The sequence below is a fragment of the Poecilia mexicana genome, unplaced genomic scaffold, assembly GCF_051168715.1.
Source record: "Poecilia mexicana isolate PSO_F unplaced genomic scaffold, ASM5116871v1 scaffold_3, whole genome shotgun sequence".
NCBI classification, from domain to species: Eukaryota; Metazoa; Chordata; class Actinopteri; order Cyprinodontiformes; family Poeciliidae; genus Poecilia; species Poecilia mexicana.
In genome coordinates this window covers 36,425,106-36,450,808 of record NW_028263372.1, presented here as the reverse complement: position 1 = coordinate 36,450,808, position 25,703 = coordinate 36,425,106, and the positions used below count along the sequence as shown (strand labels likewise).

The 25,703-nt window shown below is 42.6% G+C and overlaps 3 protein-coding genes across 4 annotated transcripts; 1 reads left to right on the top strand and 2 right to left on the bottom strand.

The window, feature by feature from the left end:
* Window positions 1–831: 831 nt before the first annotated feature.
* Window positions 832–4,252, top strand: crybgx (crystallin beta gamma X). Its single transcript, XM_014967999.2, has 6 exons — window positions 832–963; window positions 1,153–1,201; window positions 1,988–2,109; window positions 2,768–2,903; window positions 2,984–3,123; window positions 4,040–4,252. The coding sequence occupies exons 1-6, from the start codon at window positions 920–922 to the stop codon at window positions 4,170–4,172; spliced, it is 624 nt and encodes a 207-aa protein (XP_014823485.1). The 5' UTR covers window positions 832–919; the 3' UTR covers window positions 4,173–4,252.
* A 677-nt stretch (window positions 4,253–4,929) lies between these two features.
* ccnb2 (cyclin B2) lies at window positions 4,930–9,898 on the bottom strand. Its single transcript, XM_014967996.2, has 8 exons — window positions 9,754–9,898; window positions 9,569–9,682; window positions 8,529–8,786; window positions 7,355–7,513; window positions 7,054–7,290; window positions 6,150–6,290; window positions 5,493–5,603; window positions 4,930–5,315 (listed from the first exon to the last, which is right to left on the bottom strand). The coding sequence occupies exons 1-8, from the start codon at window positions 9,778–9,780 to the stop codon at window positions 5,205–5,207; spliced, it is 1,158 nt and encodes a 385-aa protein (XP_014823482.2). The 5' UTR covers window positions 9,781–9,898; the 3' UTR covers window positions 4,930–5,204.
* Window positions 9,899–10,610: 712 nt separating this feature from the next.
* On the bottom strand, window positions 10,611–25,306 carry cars1 (cysteinyl-tRNA synthetase 1). Of its 2 annotated transcripts, XM_088004539.1 has the most exons (23): window positions 25,238–25,306; window positions 23,859–24,086; window positions 21,672–21,763; window positions 19,756–19,844; window positions 19,581–19,677; window positions 18,859–18,957; window positions 18,587–18,736; window positions 18,360–18,500; window positions 18,198–18,286; window positions 18,002–18,123; window positions 17,176–17,288; window positions 16,955–17,083; window positions 15,852–15,981; window positions 15,673–15,776; window positions 15,496–15,593; window positions 15,214–15,403; window positions 14,667–14,729; window positions 14,504–14,585; window positions 14,350–14,430; window positions 14,209–14,276; window positions 12,740–12,799; window positions 12,581–12,664; window positions 10,611–12,464 (listed from the first exon to the last, which is right to left on the bottom strand). In XM_088004539.1, the coding sequence occupies exons 1-23, from the start codon at window positions 25,257–25,259 to the stop codon at window positions 12,342–12,344; spliced, it is 2,454 nt and encodes an 817-aa protein (XP_087860665.1). In that variant the 5' UTR covers window positions 25,260–25,306; the 3' UTR covers window positions 10,611–12,341. The 2 variants fall into 2 exon arrangements, with proteins under 2 accessions (XP_087860665.1, XP_087860667.1); XM_088004541.1 differs by lacking the exon at window positions 23,859–24,086 and having other exon boundaries at window positions 25,238–25,304.
* Window positions 25,307–25,703: the final 397 nt, after the last annotated feature.

Below are 25,703 nucleotides of genomic sequence, written 5' to 3'. Positions count from 1 at the left end.
CTAGTAGTACAGTCAGTCAATTGTTATAACATGACGTCATGTCAGGCTTATCTACCTAAAAGAAATACTGCCACCTGCAGGTGAGAGTTAGCATCACTTAACAGTTTTGACATTTTTTTGCGGAAAACTGCAATAAACTTACAATTATGCATTAGCGCAAAAATATCAATGTTTGGTATGTTATAGACACAACGCATCAAAATACTTCACTGTGTGTAATAATTGTCATAACATACGAGTTTCACTGTTTTAATGAAAATACTGACGCATATTAACTCTTTACAGTATCTTAATAAATAAGGACTTAGAGGTAAATGTGAAGGTTTGTCCATATATGGTCAACAGGACACTGCAGGCACAAATCTCTGCCAGCAGGGGGCGCAGATGTGGCATTTATTGAAATGTCCCACCTGGAGGGAATATTTTCTTCCTGTGTACCAAAAATTACTCATTTTGATCTTTTATTTTTGAATGTATTATATTAATAAAATGATTTTAGGAGAAAAATAAACCAACTGTTGATGAACGTTAAGTGATTAGATGTGATGATGACTCCGTCAGACACAGGCTGACCTGGGGTCGGTGCAGTCAGGACGTCCTGCGGCGTTCTCCAGGCTTCCTGTGAATAATCCAGGCTCCAGGAGCAGCGGGCCCCGCCGCCATCAAGGCCCTTCTCTGCTTTGTTTCAGAGAAAATGCTGAAATGTTCAAACCCAAACTGTTGGCGCTGCACTCCGCGCTCGTTGTGCTTCTGTTTCATTCATTCTGTGACTCGGGGGCATCAGGAGTGTGTGTTTAGCATATGAATGGCCCCACGGGCCCCGGCGGCCGCATCAGGAGCAACCTGAGCCTTCTGGTAGCTCTGCGCTGCATCAACGCGCCATATTTAAGGCGGTTTCCGGCTGCCTCGCAGAGCTGACATGAACATCTTCACTAAGGTCCCAGGATTGACCCAACAAACCAGGTACGTCCCGAGGGCCGGGGCCCGCCGCGGGGCCGCCAACAGTTCCACCAAACCACCCAGACTGAGGATGAGGAGAAAAACACCATGAGCTAAAGACGGTTTTAGAGTCCAGTTAGGCTCCAGAACATGAAGAGAGTTGAATATTGGTCTGTTTTCTGAATAAAACGGTTTGGGTTTGTTTGTCTGCAGCAAACTGGGGTCTGTGCTCCAACGTGCCTTCTACGGGTCCACTGGGAGGGTGAGTCCAGCCGAGAAGCAGCGCCACCTTAAAAAATCTGAAAAGTTAAACTTCATTTATCTACATTTGTTTAACATGACAGCTTAATTTGATTACTTCTAACAAGTTTATCTAATTTGTTAAAGTTGCATCACCTGTTTTCATTTTTCTGCCTTCTGTTGATAGCTTTAATAAATGTATCGTGTTTCTCCTCATCACTTCATTTTGATAGTTTACAAGGTTAGAAACTGGAGCAACTCGACCTCCTGACTAGATAATTTCGGATTATTTGATCAGATTATTCCTGTCCAGCATCTAGAACCCAACCTGTGACAGAAGAACCAGAACATTTAGAGTCCGAACAACAGAACAGAAACGTTTCTAAATAATTGGAAAAAATTGGTCATTTTAGTTTTAACGTTTGCAGAATAGATTAAGCCTGCCTCTTAGTAGAAGAACTTTGGTTATTTGATTCACCCATTTGGACCCAGGAGTTTAAGCAGATTACAGAAACTCCTGGTTGTTTTAAAATCATTTCTTTACATTTTCAGACAGAATTTCCTAAAGTCTTGGAGGTTCTGGAGAGTTTTCTGTGGATCTTGTCTTTCTGTTCAGCTCGGGACATTTTCAGAGGAATATTCTGAACTGGTTGAGATACTTCCAACAAACTTTGCAATGAAAAACCAGCTGATAGTTAAAGAGAAGCTGAAAAAGATCCAAAAGTTTGCAGAACCGCTGATCCAGAACTCTTTGGAACTGCTGAATGAAACCTGAGTGCCACTGTTTGACCTTGTTCTCTGCGCCCAGGTGACCCTTTTCGAGCAGCGAAACTTCGCTGGCAGACGACTGGACCTGAACTCCGACTGTCCCAGGATCAGCGACAAGAACTTCCCAGAGAGATGTAACTCCGTCCAGGTGGACAGCGGAGCGTAAGTTCGCCTTTTCAGGCAGAAACTGAAACGTTGAGAACACTGTGGGAACTTCACAAAGGTTAACGCCAACAAGAATTACTGACCAGAACCGGTACTGTCTCCGAAAACAGTGTTTTTCAAAGGGAGGGCCGCTAGGGGGCGCTAACAGAGAAAGATGAGAAAAAAATAGGAAAAAAGGAAACCCAATAAAATTTTAAATCATAAATTGAATTGTTTTTAATAAATGTAATCTGTATTTCAATCATTTTTTATAAAATATATGGTAAGTTAAGATAACTTCTTGAAGACAAAAATAGCCTTTATTGCCCTACAATAAAGGCTATTTAATAAGTAAAATAGCCTTTATTGTTAAAAATGCTAATGTCATGGCAAACGTTATTTGCCATGATCGTCTTCCTGATTGGCTGCCAGTGAAAACAGCTCCTCAAGCTAGCGTAAGTAAGAATGAAATTCTGTTTCTTTATAGATTTTGTAGCTTTGTCTGAGTTTTCAAAGGGGATGTGAGAAAGTTTAGGAACTACTGTCTTAAAATATCGGTCTCTAGAAGAAGAGAGGAACTTCTTTTCTTCTAGAGAAGTTCCTCTCTAGAAGGATGATGAGTTCCTCTCTGAGGAACTCATCATCTTCTTCTTCTTCTCTGTGGCGTGTCTGGCAGATGGGTCGGGTTCGAGCAGGAGAACTACCGGGGCCGTCAGTACCTGTGGGACATGTCCGACCGCGGGGAGTACAACTGCTACGACCGCTGGTGCGCCCAGGTGGACCACGTCTCCTCGGTCCGCTCCGTTAAGCAGGTGAGCCTCTAAAACATCGTTTTACCTGATTTCTAAATGTGTCGGCTTCCTCACTGATCCGCTGCGTCTCTGGTCCTCAGGACAACAATCCTCCCAGGGCGCAGCTGTTCGAGCGAGCCGGTTTCTCCGGGAAGAAGATGGAGATCCAGGATGACATTCCCAACCTGCTGAGCCGCTACAACCTCAACAGAGTGGCGTCTATCCGCATCCTGGGAGGAGCGTAAGTGCAACGTCCTGACAGGTCCAGTTCGGGTTTTACGTCAAGAAAGGCTTGGTTTAATAAGAAGCTGTGATAACTTTCACCTTTGGGTCCAGAGATCTGGGCTCTCTCTCTTCAGGAGGTTCAATCCTCCAGAAAGACCAGATGATGATTCCTGTCGGAGATCACCAGATTTTATTTAAAATGTTGTGATTTTCCCAAAAAGTTCATAAAGTCCTGCATTCTAAGACCCCACAGCATCACACATCCTTTACCGTACTTACAAAATGTTTGTGCCATTTTTATTTTATCTGCTCAAAAATAAACTAAAGGAATATTTTAAATTGTTGCAGATACAAAATCTAAAAAGGTTTAGCATGATTGCGCTATAAGAAAGGTTGGGGTTGATTATTTCTTTATTTGGGCTGAAGTCTTGCATTCAAGTAAAAGTAGGTCAATGTTTGTCAAAGTAGTTACTCCAAAGCGAAGATGAATACAGAAATGTTGTTCATAGGGTAGGGTTAAATACTTAGCTTGAAGCTTAATATTTAGTTAGCCAGCTAAATATTTGGGTGGCTAACTAAATATTTAGCCAGCTAAAAAATTAATTACATTTTAAATTTAATATTAATGAAGAACATATTTGGCGAGCTAATGGAATGTTAACTTACTAAACATCCGTATTTAGCCAGCTAAATATTTAGCCTCAAACTGAGCAAGCTAAATCTTTAGCTAGTAAGCTAAATATTTTTGTCTGAAGCTAATATTTAGTTAACCAGCAAAATATTTAGCCTAAAACGAAATAATTATTAATGAATACATAAGGTGAAAACATACATTTGAATGGGGTTCCCAGGAAAGCTGGAAAGAACCAGAATCACGTAAAGAAAGAACCTCAGGGTGTTCTGGACCTGACCGACCCGTTCTGCTGTCACAGCTGGGTGGTGTACCAGGAGCCCAACTACAGGGGGCAGCACTACGTCCTGGAGAAACGGGACTACCACAACTTCAACGACTGGGGCAGCCAGAACAGCACCGTGGGCTCCATGCGCCGAGTCCGATTCAACTGAGCCAGAACCAAGACCCGACAACCAGCACGACTGGAGCCTGTCAGCTCTACACAGAAAATAAATACTATTTTAGTAATAAACTTATGTCTTTATTGGTCACATGTAATATTCGTTAGAAACATGATTCAGGTGCATGTAAATGACTTTATATAAAAAACTTAATAGAATGAAATCCGGAAAATGCTGAGAAATTTGCTTCATCACATGTGGCGTTTCTCAGTTCACTTCTGGATGGAGACGCTTGTGGTCTGATTATTCATTACCTGACCTACCGAGTGGCTGGGTCCTGTTAACGGGTCAGATTTACCAAGTTAAAGCATAAAATTGTTTGCATTTGCCTTAAAGATAAGCAGGGTTTGAAAGTAAAATGAGAAATGTTGGAAAACAAACCAGGATGTGGAAAAAGGCAACATGCAATAACTACTGAACTTGTATTTAGAATGATTTTAATACCAAATTTCTTTCAGGAAATAAAAAAAAGTAGATTAGAGAAAAACTGAAGGAAAAAACCAAATGCTAGCTGTAAAACAAAAATAGAAAGTCAACATTTTGTCTGTCAAGAACAGTTTGTTTAAACCAATTTAAAATGTTGCTTTTCTTTTTTGGTGCCAACATTAAAGATCACAACAATCCCAGAAACCAAGTTTTAAGTTTACATTTTAATACAACTATTGAATTAGTCACTTAATTAACTCTAGTCTTGTGCATAAATGGTGTCAAATTAAAATAAACGGCCTTGCAAATACAGAAAACAGACTCAGTTTTTAAAATTTTATTTCAGTTTAACAAAAATTAAACCCAACTTCTTGATTTAAAAATAAAATAAGTCTTAGAGTTTGTTTCCACAGAAGTTGCTTGCAGACAAACTTCTGCAGCTCATGTTCACAATACAGTTTAAAGCACAACAAGATCCCTAAGTACAACATTTTGATGAAAGTTTATAAAAACATTTTAATAAAAAAGCTCCACAGCAAGAGAACAAATCCAAAACTAAAGTGCAAAAAGTTAAAGTCCAGGAAGACGTTCCGGGTCTCAGGACTCCTTTAGCAGAGGAGCCGCTAGCTTCTGGATGATGGAGGAGTTCAGCTGAGGAAGGAGGCTGATCTTCATCAGTTTGCTGCTGGAGTACTTCTTCCTCACCGCCTGCAGGGTGAGAGAGAGAGAGACACTGTCCCTCCAGCCAGGGGACAGACAGAGAGAGAGAGAGAGAGACACTGTCCCTCCAGCCAGGGGACAGACAGAGAGACACTGTCCCTCCAGCCAGGGGACAGACAGAGACTGTCCCTCCAGCCAGGGGACAGCTACACGTCTTCAACTCACCTGGAACTTGGTCCTCCCCTCGTTCACCAGCACCACGTTCTTTGCCAGCTGCTGCATGATTGGCTGCAGGTGGGCCTCGTCGTAGGTGGAGTAGTGCTGCTGCGTGGGCGACTGAGGAAAATTAACGTTCATTAGTCTAGAAAACGGGAACAAACATTTTGTCCCATTTACTATGGTCCCAAGACAACTCTAACCAGCTGGGTTTTAGCTTTAACTCAGCACTTCAGCCGTTTTGCAGTTTCCTGGAAATTTGTTCTGGACGAAGAGCAGAACCAGAACCTGAGGTCTGGAGGGTTGGTACAACAGCAGATCTTTAATCCGTTCAGTGATTTATAAACTACCAGCAGTAGTTTAAAGTCTCTTCTCTCAGTCAAGGACCGTCAAACCGGGCGGCGGCTCTATCCTCCTGGTTCTAGTCAGAACTCCAGCAGCAGCGTTCCGGACCTTTGATCTGTCAAGACGCTGCTGCAGGAATCAAAGCCACTAAAGAGAAACACCTGGATGAGTTTCTCTGATCCTGGAAATGTTCTGCAGCTGGTAGAAGGTCCACTTTGGAACCAGCTTTATGTGGCTCTGAGGTCAGAGGTCATCCTGATCTCTAGTTTCCAGCTGGAATAAGTGAAGCTGACAGACGGAGGGACAGGTAGGGCGACTCACCCAGGGCAGGCCGTCCACCAGCAGCTGGGACAGACACAGGGAGGCGGCGGCGACCTCAGAGGGCCGCAGGTGGACCATCTGGTAGTCCAGGAGGGTCAGCTCCATCAGGTACTTGGCCAGAGTGTGCTTCTCTACGTCGGTCTGAGACACAGAGACAGTCAGAACCACTGATCCAGTCTGGATCAGAACCCTGGAGAACTCCTGATCCAGTCCATTTCCAGGAAGGAAGCCTGGAGAGCTTTGGATCCAGGCTAAACGATCGGTGGGAGTTTTCTGACCGATCAGTGATCTTTAAAACGCAATTAACAGTTAGCTTAGGAATCGATTTAAAAACAAAAATCCAACAGACAAAAGGTGTAGAACATCAATTCAATTCCTTCAAAATAATAAAGTTATTGCCTAAAATGCAACACAGCATAAGCCTGTCACAATAAATGGTTGGGAGAAAAAAAAATAATTCTGAATAATTGTTAGAGATGCTCTCTGTTCAACATTGTTGAAAAGTCACCATTTTGAAAATAAATGCTGCAAAAAAATTGAGCCGCAGTATGATGTAGTTAGTTTTAACTTCTGCCTGCCTTTTTCTCTATTCAAGACAAAAGGATTAATCATTTTTCAAGCAAAATTTGGTTAGAGAGCTTAAGTTTGATCTAAAATGCTTTAAAAAAGTTAAATCCTAAGAAATTAAGTTTTATCTGAGAGGGTGTTCTAGCATTATGAGCTGAAAATGGTCTCCAAAAAGAAAAACCAATAATTTCTGGGACAGTTTGTCACCCAGAGACATCGTTATGGCGACAGGCTGCTGATACTCAGCTGTCAGTTTAACGGAGCGCCGCTACATGAAGTCTGGAAGCGATGGACCGATCAGGAGTTTTCCCAGAATCCCCTGCAGCTCCAGACTTACGTTTGCCACCTTGGAGGCTCGGCGCAGGAAGTGCAGCGGCAGCGGGCGCCCCAGCTGGAAGCCGAGCCTCCTCAGCACCAGCTGCTCCATCTCCAGGATCTGGGCCTTGCTGAAGGCGTCATCCGTGATGTAGGCGAAGTCTCCCACCTCCGGGCAGAACATCTCCTCGTACTTACAGGCCACCAGCATGGCGGCCACACCCACCAGCTGCAGCTTCCTGCGGGACACCGGCTGGACCTGCGGCAGCAGCAGAGGGTCAGACCTGGAGGCGGGAGGAGGTTCTAGTGCCGGTCCGGCTCACCTGCAGGAAGCGGTCCAGAACGGCCACGGTGAGGTACAGCGTCTCCTGCAGCAGCTGGAAGCGGGAGTGGACCTGGATCAACCAGTCCACCAGGATCGCCCTCATGGCTGATGTGACCTCCGACCCCTTCAGGTAGTCGGCCCGGATGGCCTGCTGCACCTGGAGACATGCCAGGGGTCAGAGGTCATAGCAGTTTGGTGAGAAAACGGGTACATAGTGAAAAAATTTCCACTGGATTTTTAAGTTTGTTTTTTTTAATGTTGAGCAACATTTTTAGGGTTAAAAATTTATATATATATATATATATATATATATATATATATATATATATATATATATATATATATATATATATATATATATATATATATATATATATATATATATATATATATATATGTGTGTTTTATGCGCATGCATGCAGTTGGAGCATGCCCATTGCTGCTCTTCAGAACACCAACATACATGTTTAATTATACATTTTCTACAAATATTGGCGTTCCACAGCAATATATTTAATGAATGTTAGTGACATATTTAGTCTCCGGCCATAAACATGAGGCAGAAAGTACAATGCCTCACTGATAGGGGCAGTGCTGAGCCACATAGGCACAACAGGTGCTCTTCTTCTATGCTTTTAAAACAGAAGAATGTTTACAGGAAAACCGGTCCAGGTTTTTCATCTCCAATTAAGCTGCAGGATTTTTAAAAACTAAGTGAAAAGATTTTTCTGTCAATGTTTTAAACATATTCATGGAGAAGGACAGGTTTCATTAAAAAATATGATTTTTCATTTAAAGGTATCAATTTTTATTTATCAAATCTTATTTTTCTTGCCATCGTTAAATTTTACAGAATTTATTAAAGCTTCAATCAATTAAGGCCAAAAGTAAAGAGAAATTCCTGTACTGGATTTTCAATTTGGCTATTCAACTCCCTGTGCGTCACTGGGTCAGAGGTCAGAGCCAGTGGCGCAAAATGTGGCTGTGCGCTATATGCAGCATAATGGGCGCCAAAAAAACCCAAAATGACTTCTAGTCAGAATTTTCTACATTCAACAGCTGTTTGTGTATAAATGATGTAACGTATAAAACAGAGGAGCGCCTCCGCAGACACTTCAGAAAGCAAGAGTCGCATTCCGGGTCAGAGGTCAGAGCAGGAGGAAGGAAGTTACCTCCAGACTCCGCAGGTAGGCGTAGATGTCCTTGACGTAGTGAGAGCAGAGCTGCGGCTCCGCGGCGTCCTGCTCATCCACGTCCGGCACCGGCAGCAGCGTCTCGGAGAAAGCCCGGCACAGTTCCCGCTCCACCTCCAGGGACGGATCCTCTGGAAGAGCCGGGAGCGACTCCGGGATCCGGGCCTCGGCCTCCGGGAGCCGGCTGGGTTTCTGGGAGCAGGACGGCTTGGAGGACTTCTTGGTTGCTCCCGTCCTCTGAAAAACAGATTTAAACCGAAATTCCTCATTTCTACCACAATCTTTGCCAATAAAGCTGATTCTAGAACAACAAATTTGCCATTTCAAGATGCCTCAACATAAAACTAGAAATGACAAAGATCGGGATATGACTCCATCTACAGCCAGAACCGGTTGACTTTCCTGGATCCATGGACAGTTGAGGACTTTGATGCAAAGCACAGAAAATAAATATATTGCGCCACTTTTAGCATTTTGGAGGTGAACTTTTGATGCGTTTTCCCGCCCTCACCAAATTGAACAATCTCCCCAATCAAAACTTCTTTAATTTTCATTTTATTCCAATAAGTCAAACGCATTCACCTGTTCTCAATTAGGTGAAGATTTTCCTTGATCGGTTAGCTTAAATATGACAGCAGAAAGAAACATAAGAATGATTTTAATCGTTTATGTCCCAGATTGCTCACAGAAATAATCCGATAAAACAAAACGACGTAGGAAACATTTCTTCTCCCAGCCCATCTAAATGCATTAAGAAAACTTCTACAAACGTCACGTTTGTAATAAAACTTATTTTTAAGAGCTCGTGGTTTAAAAACCAACAGAGCAAACATTTATTAGGTCTATATCCGGGTCACCTACAAGTCAAAGGCCAAAACATCGGTTTATTAGGCTTTGGGACGTTGACCTCTATTACCTGACGAATTCAATTAGGTTTCCATAACGACACACGATTCAAAGACCCAACATTTAAGCCGGTTCGGACCCAGAACCAGCGGGTTCTGGTCCCGGAGTGTTACCTTGGTGTCGGCCAAAGCTCCGGTGTTGTTGGTGATCTCCACGAGAGCAGCTCTCCTCGGAGCCACTGCGGAGATTTTCCCCTTCTTCAGAGGCTCATCTGCGGCCTGCAGCGGCTGCAACAAACCGAGACACGTTGGACAACGAGGACAGAGACACGGAGACAGACGAAGACATGTTAACTCACCGCAGCTCGAAGCCCCACAGCGGACATGTCGAGAAAAAATCCTGAAAACTAGAATCAGAACCGGAGAAGATCCACAGCAGCTGAAACTACAGAACACGATTCATGCAGGACGTTCAAATAGCGCTGCGGGGAATCTGATTGGCTATGGCTTAGGCTAAGAGGCCGCTCATTGGCTGCAGCTGAGGCTAGGAGGCCGCTGATTGGCTAAGAATAAGAAGTCGAAATCAGATAGGTAAACAGCAGAAATACTTAACACTAGTAGCGAAATCTACTACTGAAGATCAACAGAACTTCAATATGTATATATATAAAGAAATTGTAAAAAATATATCACATTATCACAAAGTAATAATCATGTTAAAATCTGTTTTTCACAACAAAAAGCCTGTGAAACCTGTACTTTCAGTTGCTAATGTACATAAACTAGAACAGTGCAAAGCAACAAAGCTGGTGTGTGTAAACAAGAGCTCTCACTCAAACATAAATTGTAGTTTCTGGGTTAAACAGTTAAATGTGCATGAATACATAAAAACTTAAAAAGGCAATTTGGTGAAGATAAAAGGGTTCAAATTTAATCTTTTTAAAAATGAAGATGTAGACTAAACTATGTTCCTAAAATGGGGGATTTTTAAGGTGCAACACAACGTATAATTTTTTTAGTCTGCATTTGAACGTAAATTTAATGAACTCTGAAATGAAGCAGAAAAAATTCATAAAAATCTAGATCATTTGAAACATCAGAACATCATGTGCTGCTGTTTTGTTTTAACCAGGGAAAGAGGCAGAACCTGATTTATATTCAGAAATACTACAAAATTACATTTTTTGCAATTTTAGTTAAAAAAAAAATCAAAATGTCTATTTAGTACAACTTTATTTAAAGTTTAAAGTTTCATAGTTATCTCAAAACAATATTTTTTGGTTCCCAGATGTGTCTCGGATTGTCAGCGACCTGCATGTGGAGCAAATTACATCCGACTCGGATTATTCCTCATCTGTTGGATACATGAAAATAAATTATTCTTGAGGAGTTTCTGAATGATGCTTCTGATCTGAATGAGTCTGTATTGTCTGAAATAAAGACACCACCTACGTCTGATTGGTTTTATTAGAGCATCTTCTTCACAACCTGCAGCTGCACCTTCACAGAACCACGAGTTTCTAATAAATCAGTAGAAAAATACAAGCAGTAATGGATGGATGGTTGATTAAAAAAGCCTGGCTCTTCCTGTCAGATCTGCTGATGTTCCCAGGATCCTGCGATCGGAACATCCTGGGATTTATCGGCAGGACCACAACAAATACAAACTCAGTCCGTTTTCACAGACACAACACCGGGACAAGGACTGGGGAAAAACGGGCCTGGACATGTGGAAAGCCGTTATTATCCATCTTATTCCCAACAGGACGCTTTTATCCTGGGAACGTTTTTCCAGAACCAACATGAAAACTTGGAAGCTTTTCTGACAACAAATCCTGAGTGAGTTTTCCTCCTCCGCCTTTTTCAAATCTAATCAAATTAGTGTCAAACGTTTGTGCTGCTATCTTTTCAAATATATTAATAAATGTTTCCAGAAGTCATGAATGTTCAAACCCCCCATTTTCCTCAAATCAGTGGAACCTGCTGTCAATCAGCTCCACTACATTTATGCTGCTTAAAGATATCACTGACAGAGGTCAAAAGGTCAACCAGCCCCGCCCACATTACCCAAATCTATTGTTGTCAAACATTTGTGCTGCTATCATTTTAATCCATCCATCCATTTTCTTTACTCCCTTGTCCCTTGTGGGGTCGGGAGGACTGCTGGTGCCCATCCCCAGCTAACAATAGGCACTTTAATCATTTTAAATATATTAATAAAAATATAATACAAATGTTTGACACCAATTATTAGGTTTGAGGAAGGTGGAGGAGCTGGCTGACCTCTGATGACCTCTGGAAACATTTATTTATATCTTTAAAACCATAGTGGCAAAAACTAAAAATAATTACGACAAAGCAGCAAAAAGAAACGGATTTGACTGACACCAAATTTGTTTAGTTTTGGAGCGACCCCTGGTTGACCTCTGATGACCTCTGGAAACATTTATTAATATATTTTGAATGATAGCCGCACAAACATAACATTGGCACCAATTTAGTTTGATTTGAGGAATATGGGGGGGCTGGTTGACCTTTTGACCTTTAAACTTTTATTAATATGTTCAAAGCAAAAGCAGCACAAATGAAATTTTTCCACCAGTCTGGTTAGATGTGAAGAGGGTTTGGGTTCAGCTTCCCAGGTTTTCCTGACTCCAGTTTCCTCGTCTGTTGGAAACTCGGCGTTGCAGTTTGTTTGAATCCGTTTACAAACGGATGAATGAATGAATGAATGAACGGCTGATAGGAATGCATGATGGAAACCGTCACAGATGAAGTTCATGAGTTTGATCCCAGTCTGGAAACGAAGCGGCAGTGGCAGCCGGGTTCTGCTGATGGAGAAAACGTCCCTTCTTCCACACCTTTCTGGATCTGATCAGAGGAGAATAAAACCGAGTTCGCTGTTTTCCGAGTCCCTGCTGAAGCTGCGTCAGAGGGAAGTGGACTCTCAGTTCCCGTTCATCTGCAGATACTCGCTGTGGAGCTTTTCCTGAGCCTCGAACAGCTTCCGCAGCTTCTTGGCTTGGCCTTTGCTCAGCTCCTTTCCTTCAGCGTCATGAGTGGGAAAACCCTGAGGGGAGGGAAACGGGACAGATGCCGGGTTTTCAGAACAAACACTCAAAACATCTTCAAATGAACCAAAACCTTTTTGGCTTCGTTTGGAAGGAGTGTGAATGTTCCACTTACCGTCTCGTCAAACCTGGAATATTTGTCCGTTTCTGAGCGAAACATCTCACACGGAGGGACTTTCATCTTGGCGAGTTTCGCCATCTGAAAGAGAGAGAGCAAAGTGATTATTGGGCGAACGAGACGGTGAATCCAACCGATTCAAAATGTCTGACGGACCTCCTGCTCCTGCTTCTTCCTGGCAGCTTCCTCCTTCTTCCGCTTCTTCTCCTCCTCCATCTGGGAACGAAGGAAAAGTTTCAAAATCATCATCAGTTCAAACTGTATTATTCAGTGAAGAACTGATTCACTCTTTCATTTTTACTCTGCTTCAGGTCTGGAGCGATCGTCACATTAATAATCAACTGATTTAGTTACTGATTAATCGTTAGCTGGAGCATACAGGCTGAAAACTGGAAAGTTCCTGAACAAACATCACAGTCAGAGCAGAAACTAAACCAAAACTAAACATTTTGTTGTTGTTAGTGACTTTTAGTCATAAAATGGCTATTTTCTAATTTTAAAAAAGTTAATTGTTAGTTCGTTTGCATCTTTTAATACACTTTTATTTTTTTGGCCTTTATTTGATAGTTAATTGACAGGAAGGTGGGTAACGAGAGACGGGGGAAGACATGCAGCAAAGGTTGGCAGGGCCAGGAATCGAACCTGTGACAGCTGCGTTGAGGCCTGAGGCCTCCATATGTGGGTTGTGCTGAACCCCTGCACCACCACAGCACAACCCATTTGCATCTTTTAATGTATTTCTAATATTGCATAAAAGGCTTAAATGAAGAATCTACAGAATGTGATTTTTTTATGATCATCAGAATAACCAATAACCTGATAATTATCGGTCATGATCAGTCGGCCATGAATGCTGAGGCCGTTAGTTTGGCAGATAAATTCATTCTAACAAACCGTCTGCCTGTGGATCAGGAACCCTTCATCAATCTGAAGGACTTATTAAAACAAGTTACTTATTAGCAGAACCAGGTAGTAACTAGTTACATTTACTTGAGTATTTTTTAATGTACTTTTAGGAGCATTTTTTACTACGCTGCACTTTTTACTTTCACTTCAGTAATTTCATTATGAAATTACTGAAATGAAATTAATCAGGAGATTATACTTAATCTCCTGATTAAGTATAATTTCTGGATTTTCTACCCAGTGAATGAAAAATAACCTTGTTATAAGTTTTTTATTGAAAGAAACGGATTTAGAAACATTTCCTTTGGCCTGATTGTTAGTTTTTGTAATTTGTATAAATTAACAAATTCTACTTAATGTTACATAATGATTGATATAAAGTTTCTATTTAACTTCATATCAATCATCTTAAATATTAAATGACTGATAATTTGATCCGTCGGTCAGCACTAGAGACTTTTTACTCTTAATGTTTTGGATGGATTCTCTACTTTAGTAAAAATGGAAAGTGATTCTCCTCTTACTTGAGGTTTCTGCTCAGCTCTGTTTATAAGTTAGTACACTAGAAATAAGACAAAACTAAGATATTTGCAGTAGTTTGGACCAAATGACTTGGTAAGATTTTGTTTTTGCAGTGCAGGTTATCTGTCTCATAAACACGAGACACAGACGACATGTAAAAACTTTTACAAAGGTTACATAGAGTTTATTTGCCTGACCTTCTTCTTCTCCTCTCTCTCCCTCAGTAACGTCTCCTTGTCCACCAGCTTCACCACGGTGGGCTGACCTGAAACAGATTCTCAGTTTGACCCGAGCCGCTGCAGACTTCCTGTTGGACCCGTTTTAAAAAGCTGCGTCACCTTCGTGGTCCTCCAGCCGGACGCCCAGCTCCGGCAGCGTGTCGTCCCGGACGGCGTCGCAGAGCCGCAGCAGCGCCGTCACTGGACGGGTCGGGAGAACACAGTCAGTTCTGGAAGACGGGACGGGATCGGGAACGTCGGGTTTGGGCCTCACCTTTCTGCTCCCGGGCGATTTTCCGGACGTCCTCCCTGAAGTCGGACAGAACCGCCAGGTAGGGCATCACCGTGCTCTCCAGCTGCAAAGATCGGACCAGAACCGGGTCACTGCATCGGTTTTTTCCGGGTGGGTTCTCCCAACAGATCAGCCGTTTACTCACATCCACAGCTTGTCCTCCGACTGGAAAACCGATGGGATCGGATCCTTCGATGGCTCCGAATATCTGGAGGAGAGCCAGAAAATTCCCATTAGTCTAGATCCACAAACAGCTTTTAAATCAGCAAATTATAAATACGAAAAATGTTACGATGTAATTTACTGTAAGAGAAGAGAAACATGAAAGATGAAGGAATAAAAGTAGAAAAAAATCCAAGAACAAAAATGATTTTAGTATTTATGTCTGGAAACTGTTTTTCGGTTTCTGAACATCTTTTAGATTTTTTATTAACATTTTGTTTATGGATTTAAATAAGTCAGTGGAATAAAATAAATAAATTAAACCCCATAAAAATGAAGTATTTTTAATCATTTTTTACAGTTATTTAAATGGATATTGATAATTTCAGTAATTCATTTATTTATGTAATTAATTGACATATTAAATAAGAAATATTAAGCAAATAAGTTATTTATTCATAACCTAATTTATTTATTGTGTTTTTAATTAATTATGTTAGGTCTTCGTCCTCCATCATCATCACCACCACCTTCAACATGGCGGTCAGGTAGGAGGCGATGCTCTCCAGCAGCAGGCGGTTGGGCCTCAGCTTGGCGCTCTTCCTGCCGGCGATGTAGCTGTTGCTAAGGCCGACCAGAAGCCTCATCTCCTCCATGGCGCTGCGCGTGTCCATGTTGTCACACAGCGCCAGGTGAACGGCCCACTTCCTGTCGTAGAAACTGGAACACACACACACACACACACACAGGTGCTGTAGGAGCAGAGTGTGTGTGTTGAGGCTGAAGCTGCTTCCTGTCCTCTGATGCCTCACCTGCTGTTAAGCTCCGCCTCCTCTGCCTCCCACTTCTCGAAGCGTCCGGTGAGATCGCTCGGCGCACGCAGGACGTCTTTGACGTTCAGGAAGAACTCCTGCAGGACAGGAAGAGAACCGGCAGCTTTAGACCCGGCGAGGCGGCGGGGAGTCGCCCGAAGCGACGGCGACACCTACGTTCATGAACTTCTCATACTGGACGGCCGACTCCATGGTGTTGGCCGAGTAGTCCAGCGTGTCTTTCCAGGAATGCATGAGGAAGGCCAGGCGCAGCTGGCGCGCTGCGGGAGGAACAGCTCACGTCAGCAGGGGGCGCCAGCGGGCACACGGTTGCCTAGCAACGCAGGCACACTCACCTGTGTTCTTCGCCAGGGCGTCCTTTATGGTGATGAAGTTTTTCAGAGACTTGGACATCTTGCAGCCAGCGATGGTCAGGTGGCCGGTGTGCAGGAAGTAACGGACCCAACAGTCGTTCTGGAAGAACGCCTGAAGAAAAAACAGCTGGGCTCAAACACGGCCAAACAGAACCGCCCATCAGAACCGCCCTGCTCAGGGATCGGATTAATCTGAATGATTTGTCTCATTTCGGTGCATCAGGGTCTCTGTAGGTAGAAAACAATCAGAACAATTCTGGTAAAAAATTTAAAGAAAATTTCCTAGGAAAGACGACGGGGACTTTTCTGAGTTTCAAAAGTAAAAACAAATTCACTTTTGTAAATTTTCTGAGTTGAAAAAGTTAATATTTAACTTTTCAAACTGAAATTTCAACGATTTTTAATTGAAAATATCTAAGATTAATCTCAAAATTTCTGAGTTGTTTTGGCAGAAAGTGACTCCTCCTTTCTTTTTAACCATCCACATGTCCCTGAAACACTGCTACACGGATCTGATTCCTGATTTTCATCTATTAACTAACTTCTTTTTTAAAAGATAGTTTCTGAAAATGTTTTTTTCTGTGAATGGTACGACAGAGTATCAGGGCGGGGCTACGAGAATTTATGTTTAGCTACAATAGTCATAATATTAGCTTAATAAAGATGCAAACTTTGATAAACTTTTTGTTGGGAGTTTTTATAAAATTACTGCTTCATTCTCCCAGTATTGTGAAATTGTTCTAGTGTTATTTTGATTCTGCATTCCTGTGAGATTATAAATTAATTCTCGTAATTAAAGATATAAATTGTAGCCTGACTTATATTTTGAAGCCGTAAAACATGCTCTAAAACAAGATGGCCGCCCTGACGTCACTCTGATTTATGGAAACACAATGAGTACAAAAGTGAAAAAATAAAATCCAAATGTTCCAAAATTTAAATCTTCAGGAACCAAAAATTTGATAAATTGATAAAATCGATTTATGAACCCGACCTTCTGCGGAGCTGGTGTCAGATTTGGCTGTTTGGAAGCAGAACATGAGCAAGAAACTGACAGGAAGTGACAGGAAGTAACAGGAAGTGACCTCGGACTGGGCCAGCTCGTTGTCATGATGGGGGAAGCGCAGGTCGAAGCCTCCTCCATGGATGTCCATGGACTCTCCCAGGATGGAGCCGGCCATGGCCGAACACTCGATGTGCCACCCGGGCCGACCCTGCCGCCACCGCCGCCGCAGGAGGACACAGACTCGCCGTTATTAAAGCGTGGAACATGAGGATCAGGAGGAAAATGGCGGCAGCCGCTCACCTTCCCCCACGGAGAATCCCAGGACGGCTCGCCGGGCTTCGAGGCTTTCCACAGAGCAAAGTCGTTCTGGGACTTCTTCTCACTCAGTCTGTCTGCTGAGATGCTCAGATCGCCTGCAGAGAAGACCAGGACGAAGACGAGGATGAAGACCAGGACGAAGACGAGGATAAAGACCAGGACGAAGACGAGGATGAAGATGAGATTAGAAACAATTCGGCCGCTACTTGTCCAAATTAGAGAAACAGACAAACGAGATTTAATCTGAACAGAGAGATTCACTGTGAGGAGGTCGACGTCTGAACAGAAACTGGGAGCAGCTGAAGGGATGAGAGTTTAAAAACATCCTGATGGATGGAGGGACAAAGGAATGGACAGACAGATGAACGGATGGATAAACAAACAGTTCTGCAAGTTTCAATGCCTCCTAGCACTAGCCACACCAAGTAGCATCGCCTCCTGGTGCCGGCTCCAGGTGAGACGACTCCCGGTGCCGGCTCCAGGTGAGACGCCTCCCGGTGCCGGCTCCAGGTGAGACGCCTCCCGGTGCCGGCTCCAGGTGAGACGCCTCCCGGTGCCGGCTCCAGGTGAGACGCCTCCCGGTGCCGGCTCCAGGTGAGACGCCTCCCGGTGCCGGCTCCAGGTGAGACGCTTCCCGTTCCGGCTCCAGGTGAGACGCCTCCCGGTGCCGGCTCCAGGTGAGACGACTCCCGGTGCCGGCTCCAGGTGAGACGCCTCCCGGTGCCGGCTCCAGGTGAGACGCCTCCCGGTGCCGGCTCCAGGTGAGACGCCTCCCGGTGCCGGCTCCATGTGAGGCTCTCCGCCTTACCTTCTCCCTCCTGCAGTGCCTTCTGGTCTCCCACCGCCTCTGGGACCAGCTTGCCGTACGAATGCTGCGGACTGGTATCAAACCTCTGTGTGTCGAAGTAGACGGACCCGTTGGACACGTACCTGCAGACATCCCAGAACCGAACGGATCAGAGGCAGCTGCTGCTGGAGAACCTTTCAGATGGTTCTGTCCTCACCCGTAACCATTGGAGACGATTTTCCTCACAAACTCCACAATCTCCGGCACGTACTCACTGACTCGGGTCAGAACGTCGGCAGGCAGAACCTGAGGGGCGTGGAGTCAGAGATGAAGCTCTCGCCCAGCTGATCGGGCAGAGGGGGCGGAGTCTGCGGCTTACGTTCAGGGCCTCCATGTCTCTGTGGAACTCCCCCTCCCAGAACTTCGGCAGGACGGAGAAGATGGAGTTCTCTGTGACTTCGCTTCCAAACTGCCTGTCCAGCCAGTCGGACAGCAAGTCCTTCGAGTTCTCCAGCAAAACCTGGGAAAATAATTAAAACAAACTGTTACAGAGGAGCTGTGGCAGCAGCAAGCCGAGGAGTTCTGCAGCGTTTCGGGCCGTCTCACCTCAGCCAGAGGCTGCAGCACGTCAGCTGCTGTGTTGCTCTCCATCGCCCCCTGCAGGGGCTGCAGAGCGGCGGCAACGGCGGCGTCCAGACGCTCCAACATCTGCTTCTTATCCGGGTCCGTGGTGGAGGCCAGCTGCTCCCGGAACGGCTGCAGGGAGATGGAGGAAGAAACTGATCCCGACCAGACTGGACCGGACCGGACTGGACTACCACGGCGTTCCTGATCCGATCTGGACCGCCGCATCGCTCCGTATCCGATCTGTGACTCACCACTCGTGCGTTCAGGACATCCTGCAGGACCTGAGCCGCCTGCGGCCGCTTCTCTCTGTACTGCTCCAGGAGGAAGTTCTGCCGGGCCCGTTTGATGATCTGAACCAGGAGGAGAATAAACCGTGAAGAACCAGATGCCTGCATCATCCAACTGCTACATTCGTTTGTTAGCAGACACCCGCAAAAAAAAAAAGATGGCATCAAACTCATAATTATGCATTTGTTAAAAATAATGTGAGGTTCTGGTTGGTTGAGTGACTTCAGTAATATTTCAGGAGCAAAATCCAGAAAATGTCCAGAAACATTTAAAGATTTAATTTGCTCATTAAATTTAGCTTATTGAGCTGCAAAAGTGCAGAAAATCACCATATTTTTACAGGGTGATTATTGTTTTTTCACTTTGCTGTTGAGAAAAAAACAAACAATAATTTAACTATTTTTTGCTTCACAAATCAAAAGGATAAATTAAAACTCATTGAGGTTTAATTTGATCAAAGTTAATTTGATCAGTTTCAAGATTTCAAAAGTGGAATTTTGGAAATAATTTTTGTAGATCTCAGTTTTCACTTTGACATTAAAGTTTTGTTGATCAGAATCAATTTTTAAAGGCAGTAAAAAACTGGGTGAATATGTTTTGATTACTAATGAGACGTTCCAGTTTACCTGCAGCATGTCGGACCGTTTCAAACCTTCAGAACCTTCCGGAACCGGTGGATTCTCACCTTGTCGTCGATGTCTGTGATGTTCATGCAGTAGAGGACGTCGTACTTGAAGTAGTCCCTCAGGATCCGCCGCAGGATGTCGAAGGAGATGTAGGACCTGGAACAGAGGCGGAGTGGCTGGTCAGGTCGGAGCGGTTCTGGCTTGGTTCTGGGCTTCTGGTTCTGACCTGGTTACCTGGCGTGTCCCATGTGTGAGGCGTCGTAAACGGTGGGGCCGCAGCAGTACCACGTCACCTTGTTGCCCTTCTGGGGAACAAACGGCTCCTGGAACGACAATTAAACAGAACCGGCTGAGGCTGCGGGGTTCCTCAGGGCTCAGCGATCGGACCAGCCCCGTTTCCGCTCTATTTGGGGTTTTTCTACAGCAAAACTTCACAGCTTCACAGGTGACTTTTAGACTTAATGGCCTTTAGCAGCAGACAGACTAATTTAAAATGTTACTGTGTTGCCTGTTTAATTTTTAATCTTGAATGTAAAATGTTTATATTTTTTGTATAATTCTGGCTTAATTATTGCTCCGAGTTTGTTGTTTCTTCATCAAATGGTCTTTTTTTTTTTACAGTATGTAAACTGTATAGTTAATGATTAATCAATTTCCAAATTAGCTGAAGATTATTTCATTAAGTGATTCATCACGATTAATCACTCCAGTCCTGGGTTGTGATTATTTGAGAAAGTGAGATATAAATCCTTGTGCCACTATATTTTTGTTGTAATTCCTGTAAATAAATGAGAAATTCTAAATTTCTTGATGGATCCTTTAAAGCTCTAGTTGTGTAACTTTTATAAAATATATATATACTGCTCAAAAAATAAAGGGAACATTTCACTTTAATTTTGTGTGTGGCTCCAAATCCAGGCCTCCATTGGTTAATAAATTTGATTTCCATTGATGATTTTTGTGTGATTTTGTTGTCAGCACATTCAACTTTGTACAGAACAAAGAATTCAATGAGAATATTTCATTCATTCAGATCTAGGATGTGTTATTTGAGTGTTCCCTTTATTTTTTTGAGCAGTATATTTTGGGGTGGTCATTCTCCACCCCAAAGGTGGTGGAGAATGACCGAGCAGGAACAACATCAGACATCTCAGTCCAGAAATGTGCAGTTCTAGGCACAGCCAAGATACTGCGCAGAACCCTCAAGCTCCCAGGCCTCTGGTAGAGGACCCGAGCTCAGAGGATGAAAGAGACCACCCGCGGAGGGTGAGAAGGGAATTTTTATATATATATATATATATATATATATATATATATATATATATATATATATATATATATATATATATATATATATTCTTTTATTTACAGAAAAAAAACTGTCACCATGTTATGACAGTACAATATGAGATAGATGATCTGTGAAAAAAAGGCGAGATCCTCTGCCTTCTCCCAGTGCTAACTAAAAACAACCAATCAGAACAAGGGGCGGGTCTTAGTGCTGCCAATCACCCTTGCATACACGGTCTCATCCTCCTCTTCCTCTCTGCTACGCTGCAGTTTGTCCTGTTAGCAGATCAGATCAGATTACGGTGGTTTTTCTGCAGCAGTGAGTTGTTCCTCTGCCTTTAGCACATTTAGCAGTGACTATACAAGGATGATTGACAGCATGAAGCACCACCTCCTGGCCCTGATTGATTGTTTTTCTTGCATTTCTTCAGATGCAATAATAACAGGGAAGATAGTCACAACATGGTGACAGTTTTAACAGATTTTTCTGTATTAAAGTTACATTCTGCAGTTTTAACCTGTAGGCAGGTGAATGTTTTCCCATTTTGAACCTGTTTTCATCTGTTCATTACGTCCAGATTAGACTCCTGTAACTCTGATATTTCAGTTTGGATCAGTACTGTACTACAGCATTTTTTTGGAGCCGCTATGAGGGCCCCATTCCTTATCCAGAGGGGGCTTTGGCACCCTTGGCTTCCCCCCAGCGCTGCCACTGCTCCTTATTTTTTAGTTTCTTACACATGTGAAGTGATTTATGGACCATATTCTGCCAGGTCAGGTGAACATGCCGAAGTTTTAGCACCTGAAGGTGCAGCGGCTGCTGGGTTCTGCAGCCCAGAGTTACCGGTTCTACGCCGTACCTTGGTTCTGGTCAGGCTGTTGTAGAGCCGCAGCTGAGGGACTTGTGTTCCCGCCGGTGGCGACCATGGAGGCTGGACCCTCTTCCCCTTCACTGCAATAAAACCAGAAACTGGTGACTTTCACACCAGACGTGGCAGAGGAGACGAACATGATCCGCAAATAAAACTTCAGCTTGTTTTTACCCAAGTAAAAGTAAAAAGTAACCGTCCCAGAAATTACTGAAGAGTAAAAAAGTAAAAAAGTGAATCGAGAACTGAGTAACTGATCAAAACATCAATCATTTAACATTTAAAAAGACAGACCAAAATATAAAGTTATATGGAATGTTTGGCATTTTAAAGACCAAAATGAAATAATTCAGATGAATATCATAATTACAAAAAACAAAATCAAAATAAATTTCTTTGAATATGAAATTTAACAAAAACTAACAAGAGCAGAGCTACTTCACAATAAAATTACTCAAACAGAAGTTATTTACTTGAAGCAAAATCCTCCCCCAAAAGTTACTGAAATGTAACTCGGGTAAATCTGGTTTCTGACGTTAAAACAGCAGAAATCATTCAGATGTTTGTGAAAAATGTTTAAACATGATGAAAAAAAGGTTGAATCCTGTTTCATCCAAATATTTTACATCTAAAAAGATTTTATTGATTCAGTTTAAACACATTTTAGATGTAATATCTGCAAAACTAAAAGGTGGAAGTTTTGACAGCAAAATGAAAACTTTGAGGAAGATTCATGAGGTTTTGTAAAAATGAATTGATCTTTTGTTGCATCAGCAGAACGTCACACAGAACTAGAGATGAACCGACCAGATATTGATATATTTGCATCAGACCAGATATCGAAAAAAAAATCTAGATCGGATATCGGTGACAATCTATTCAGTCTAATTCTACGCTTTCATGTTTGTCTTACATTATATTTAGAATTTCTAAATGCATTTTCTGAACCATATGGAAGACGGTTTGTTGTAGTTTATGTTGATCAGTTTCTTTATTGTTATTTATTTTATATTGGCTGTTATTCTCCTGACTGTCTGAACAGATTAAAGTTGTTTTTGCATCTTTGACCAAACTGGTGGAGCTGCTGGTGTGTTCCAGTGAGCTGGTGCAGAGTTACCAAATAAATTTAAAATTCAGTTCATTTATGTCTGTGTTTAAATAAAATAATCGTTTTAAGTAATCAGCTTTTTTTCTCTATCAGATCGGTATCGGCCGATCGGTGCATTCCGACACAGAACGACCCGTTCTGATGCTGTGGACTCCAACACGGATCCCACAGCATCACAGAGCCTCCGCCGTGTTTAGCAGTGGAACCAGCTTCATCCCAGCAGGAGGTCCAGCAGGGCTGATCGGACTCAGCATGTTTACGTTTGAGATGGTGGGACAGGAACTGCTGTGTAACGGTTGTCATGGTGAATTCTCAATTTTTACTCATTGCATTATCTTTGTTTTACTCGTCTAACATTCAGCTTTTATACTCATTTCATTCATTATATTAAGAATCATGTAAGTACTGATTACAGTATTTTTGATTTATAATTATATTCTTATTGTTTTTTCCACTTTTTGTCCATTTGACCTTTTACTTCCAGATCATAGTTTGGTTCATGTTGACGGTTGGAGTGAAACGTTATAGCATTTATAATATGCTATAAAGTTAGTAAAGATAAGGGACAAACAGTTCTAAGTGTTTAAATCTGTGCAAGTCTATTTAGGCCTGATCATTTCCTTCAGAAGTCTGATGACTGTAACTCATTCCTCCTCTCATTGATCAAGTAAAAATATCTGTTTCTGATTGGTTATGCCTTGAATTTTTCCTCAATACTAATTTTTCATTGAGACATTCTGCTGATGCATTAAAGATTTATTTATTTTTAGAGATTTTTACAGCAGCTGCTGTAACTGAGTAAAGAGGAAAAGCAGAAAAAGCTGAAAGAAAAGTTTCCAGAAAGGACCGATGATCTGGTAGGACAACATGCAGTGAGTGGACAAACAGAAGCAGCAGCTGTGATGTTTCTGGGGCTGCAGGTGTTCCTGACCCTGAGCTGTTTGAGCAGCGATAAGCCGCTGCGCCGCACAGCGCCACCCACAGGCCGGAGCTCTAACTGAAACTCTCCAGAGGAACTGTGGGGTCATGCTTCTCTCCAGAAACCTGCGTCACATCAACCGTCTACTCACTGCTGCCGTCTGTGCTCAGGTCCTGCTGCAGGGCGGAAATGTGTCTGTACCAGCGCAGAGCATGGATGTGCTGCGGGGCGGGGGGGCAGGGGAGGAGCCTAAAGGCTCTCAGGTCGGCCTGGGAGGGGCCGAAGCCCGCCAGGTAGCTGCGTGAGGTCAGGTAGTCGTTGAGGGCCGCCGTCAGCGCGGCCTCCTCGTTAATCTGCAGCAAGGAGCCAAACTCAAAGGCTGCAGAAACAAGAGGGCAGACATTAGCAGCCAAGCAGCTGCAACTGTCCTCATCCTCTGGAGAGAAAAAAATCAGAGCAAAACCTCTGATCAAATCCTCATTTCCTCACAGAAAACCGTCCAGCAAGCAGCTAAAGTCATCCTGATCAATGCTTCTCAGGATTTTAGAGAGATTTACTGCAAAAAATGTATAAAATAAGGGGCTAATCATCTTCAGGAGGGAACGACACTCTTCTAGTGATACTTTCCATGACAATTAAAACCCTGAAATATGAGCTGAGTGGAAACCGGTTTAAGAGGTCAACTTGGGTTTAACTGATGCAAACCATCTGCTGATTCCTAACAAGATGTGTTTTAAAAAAAACTAAACAGAACCATAATCAAATAAAGGAGCCGATCACATCTAAAATGATCAGAAAATTCATAAAACAAAAAGATGATGCGTTCACAAAGAAAACAGGAAAGAGAAATTCAAGACAGGAAATGGACAAGATGAGGATTCAACAGCAGAACAAAATGAAAGAGAAACCATGCATGGAGATGAAGGATGCTGAAGCTGAAAATGGAGGGGAAAAAATTTACACGTTTGAGTAATCATGCAGATTGCAGAAGACGTTAATATTTTAAAGGATGAAACAAACCTTTTTATATGACATACAGGGTATGTTTTATTAATGTCATGATTAATGTCATAAGCAGATTAAAACTGAGCAGCGGAAAAGGAAAACTGAGGACATAATTAATAAAAACATATTCATATGTATGAGTCTCAGTTTAAATTCCCAATCAGCTGCCCAATTCACTTAAGTGAATTCTGTCGGAATAACATTATAGATTTTGGTTTTAAGAAACACTTTATTTAGTTTAATAATTATGCCGAATTGAAAATATTCAGGTATTGTTAAATTATATTTCCTTTGTTCATTTCTTTGTTCTACAGAACACAAACACTGACATAAAGAGTCTTCAATGACCGTTTCTTAAACAGAGTTCCGCTGATGTAGCCGAGCTGCTTGCTAACAGAGCTAACAGAGGTTAATTTAGCCTGACAGCCCCTGAAACATTAAACCGACCTGCCTCTGCTTCTTATCAGCTTCATATCTGAGGAAATATCGATTATAATAACAGGTAATAAGCGGTAAAAACTGCACCTGTCTCCGGTGAGCTCGACATGGCCACAGGTCTGAATGAGATGCTGATGCAACAATAACCGGACCGGAAGCAGAAACAGGAATCAATGTGTCAGAACACCTGTAGCGGAGGACACTAATAACTGTCGGACTCACTAACACATGTGTCGCAACTGGTGTTTTTCAGGAAAAAAAAATCATTTTTAACTTTTCCACCTTTACCTTCCACTCAACATTTTATCATGTGTAGGCCTGAGCCATCCTCGCCATAATTCTGTCATGTCATGTATAGAACTTACATAATTTCTGTCAAAAATATTTTTTATTTGTCTTAGATTAGTTTATTTAGATTTTTTAAAATGCTAATTTTGTGTTTTCCTGAAGTAAATATTATTTAGGGGATCTATGTTTAAAATTACATTTTTGAATTCAATATGTTAACTTTTTTGGCGATTCCAATTTATGACTGCGCAGTGACAAAAATCAG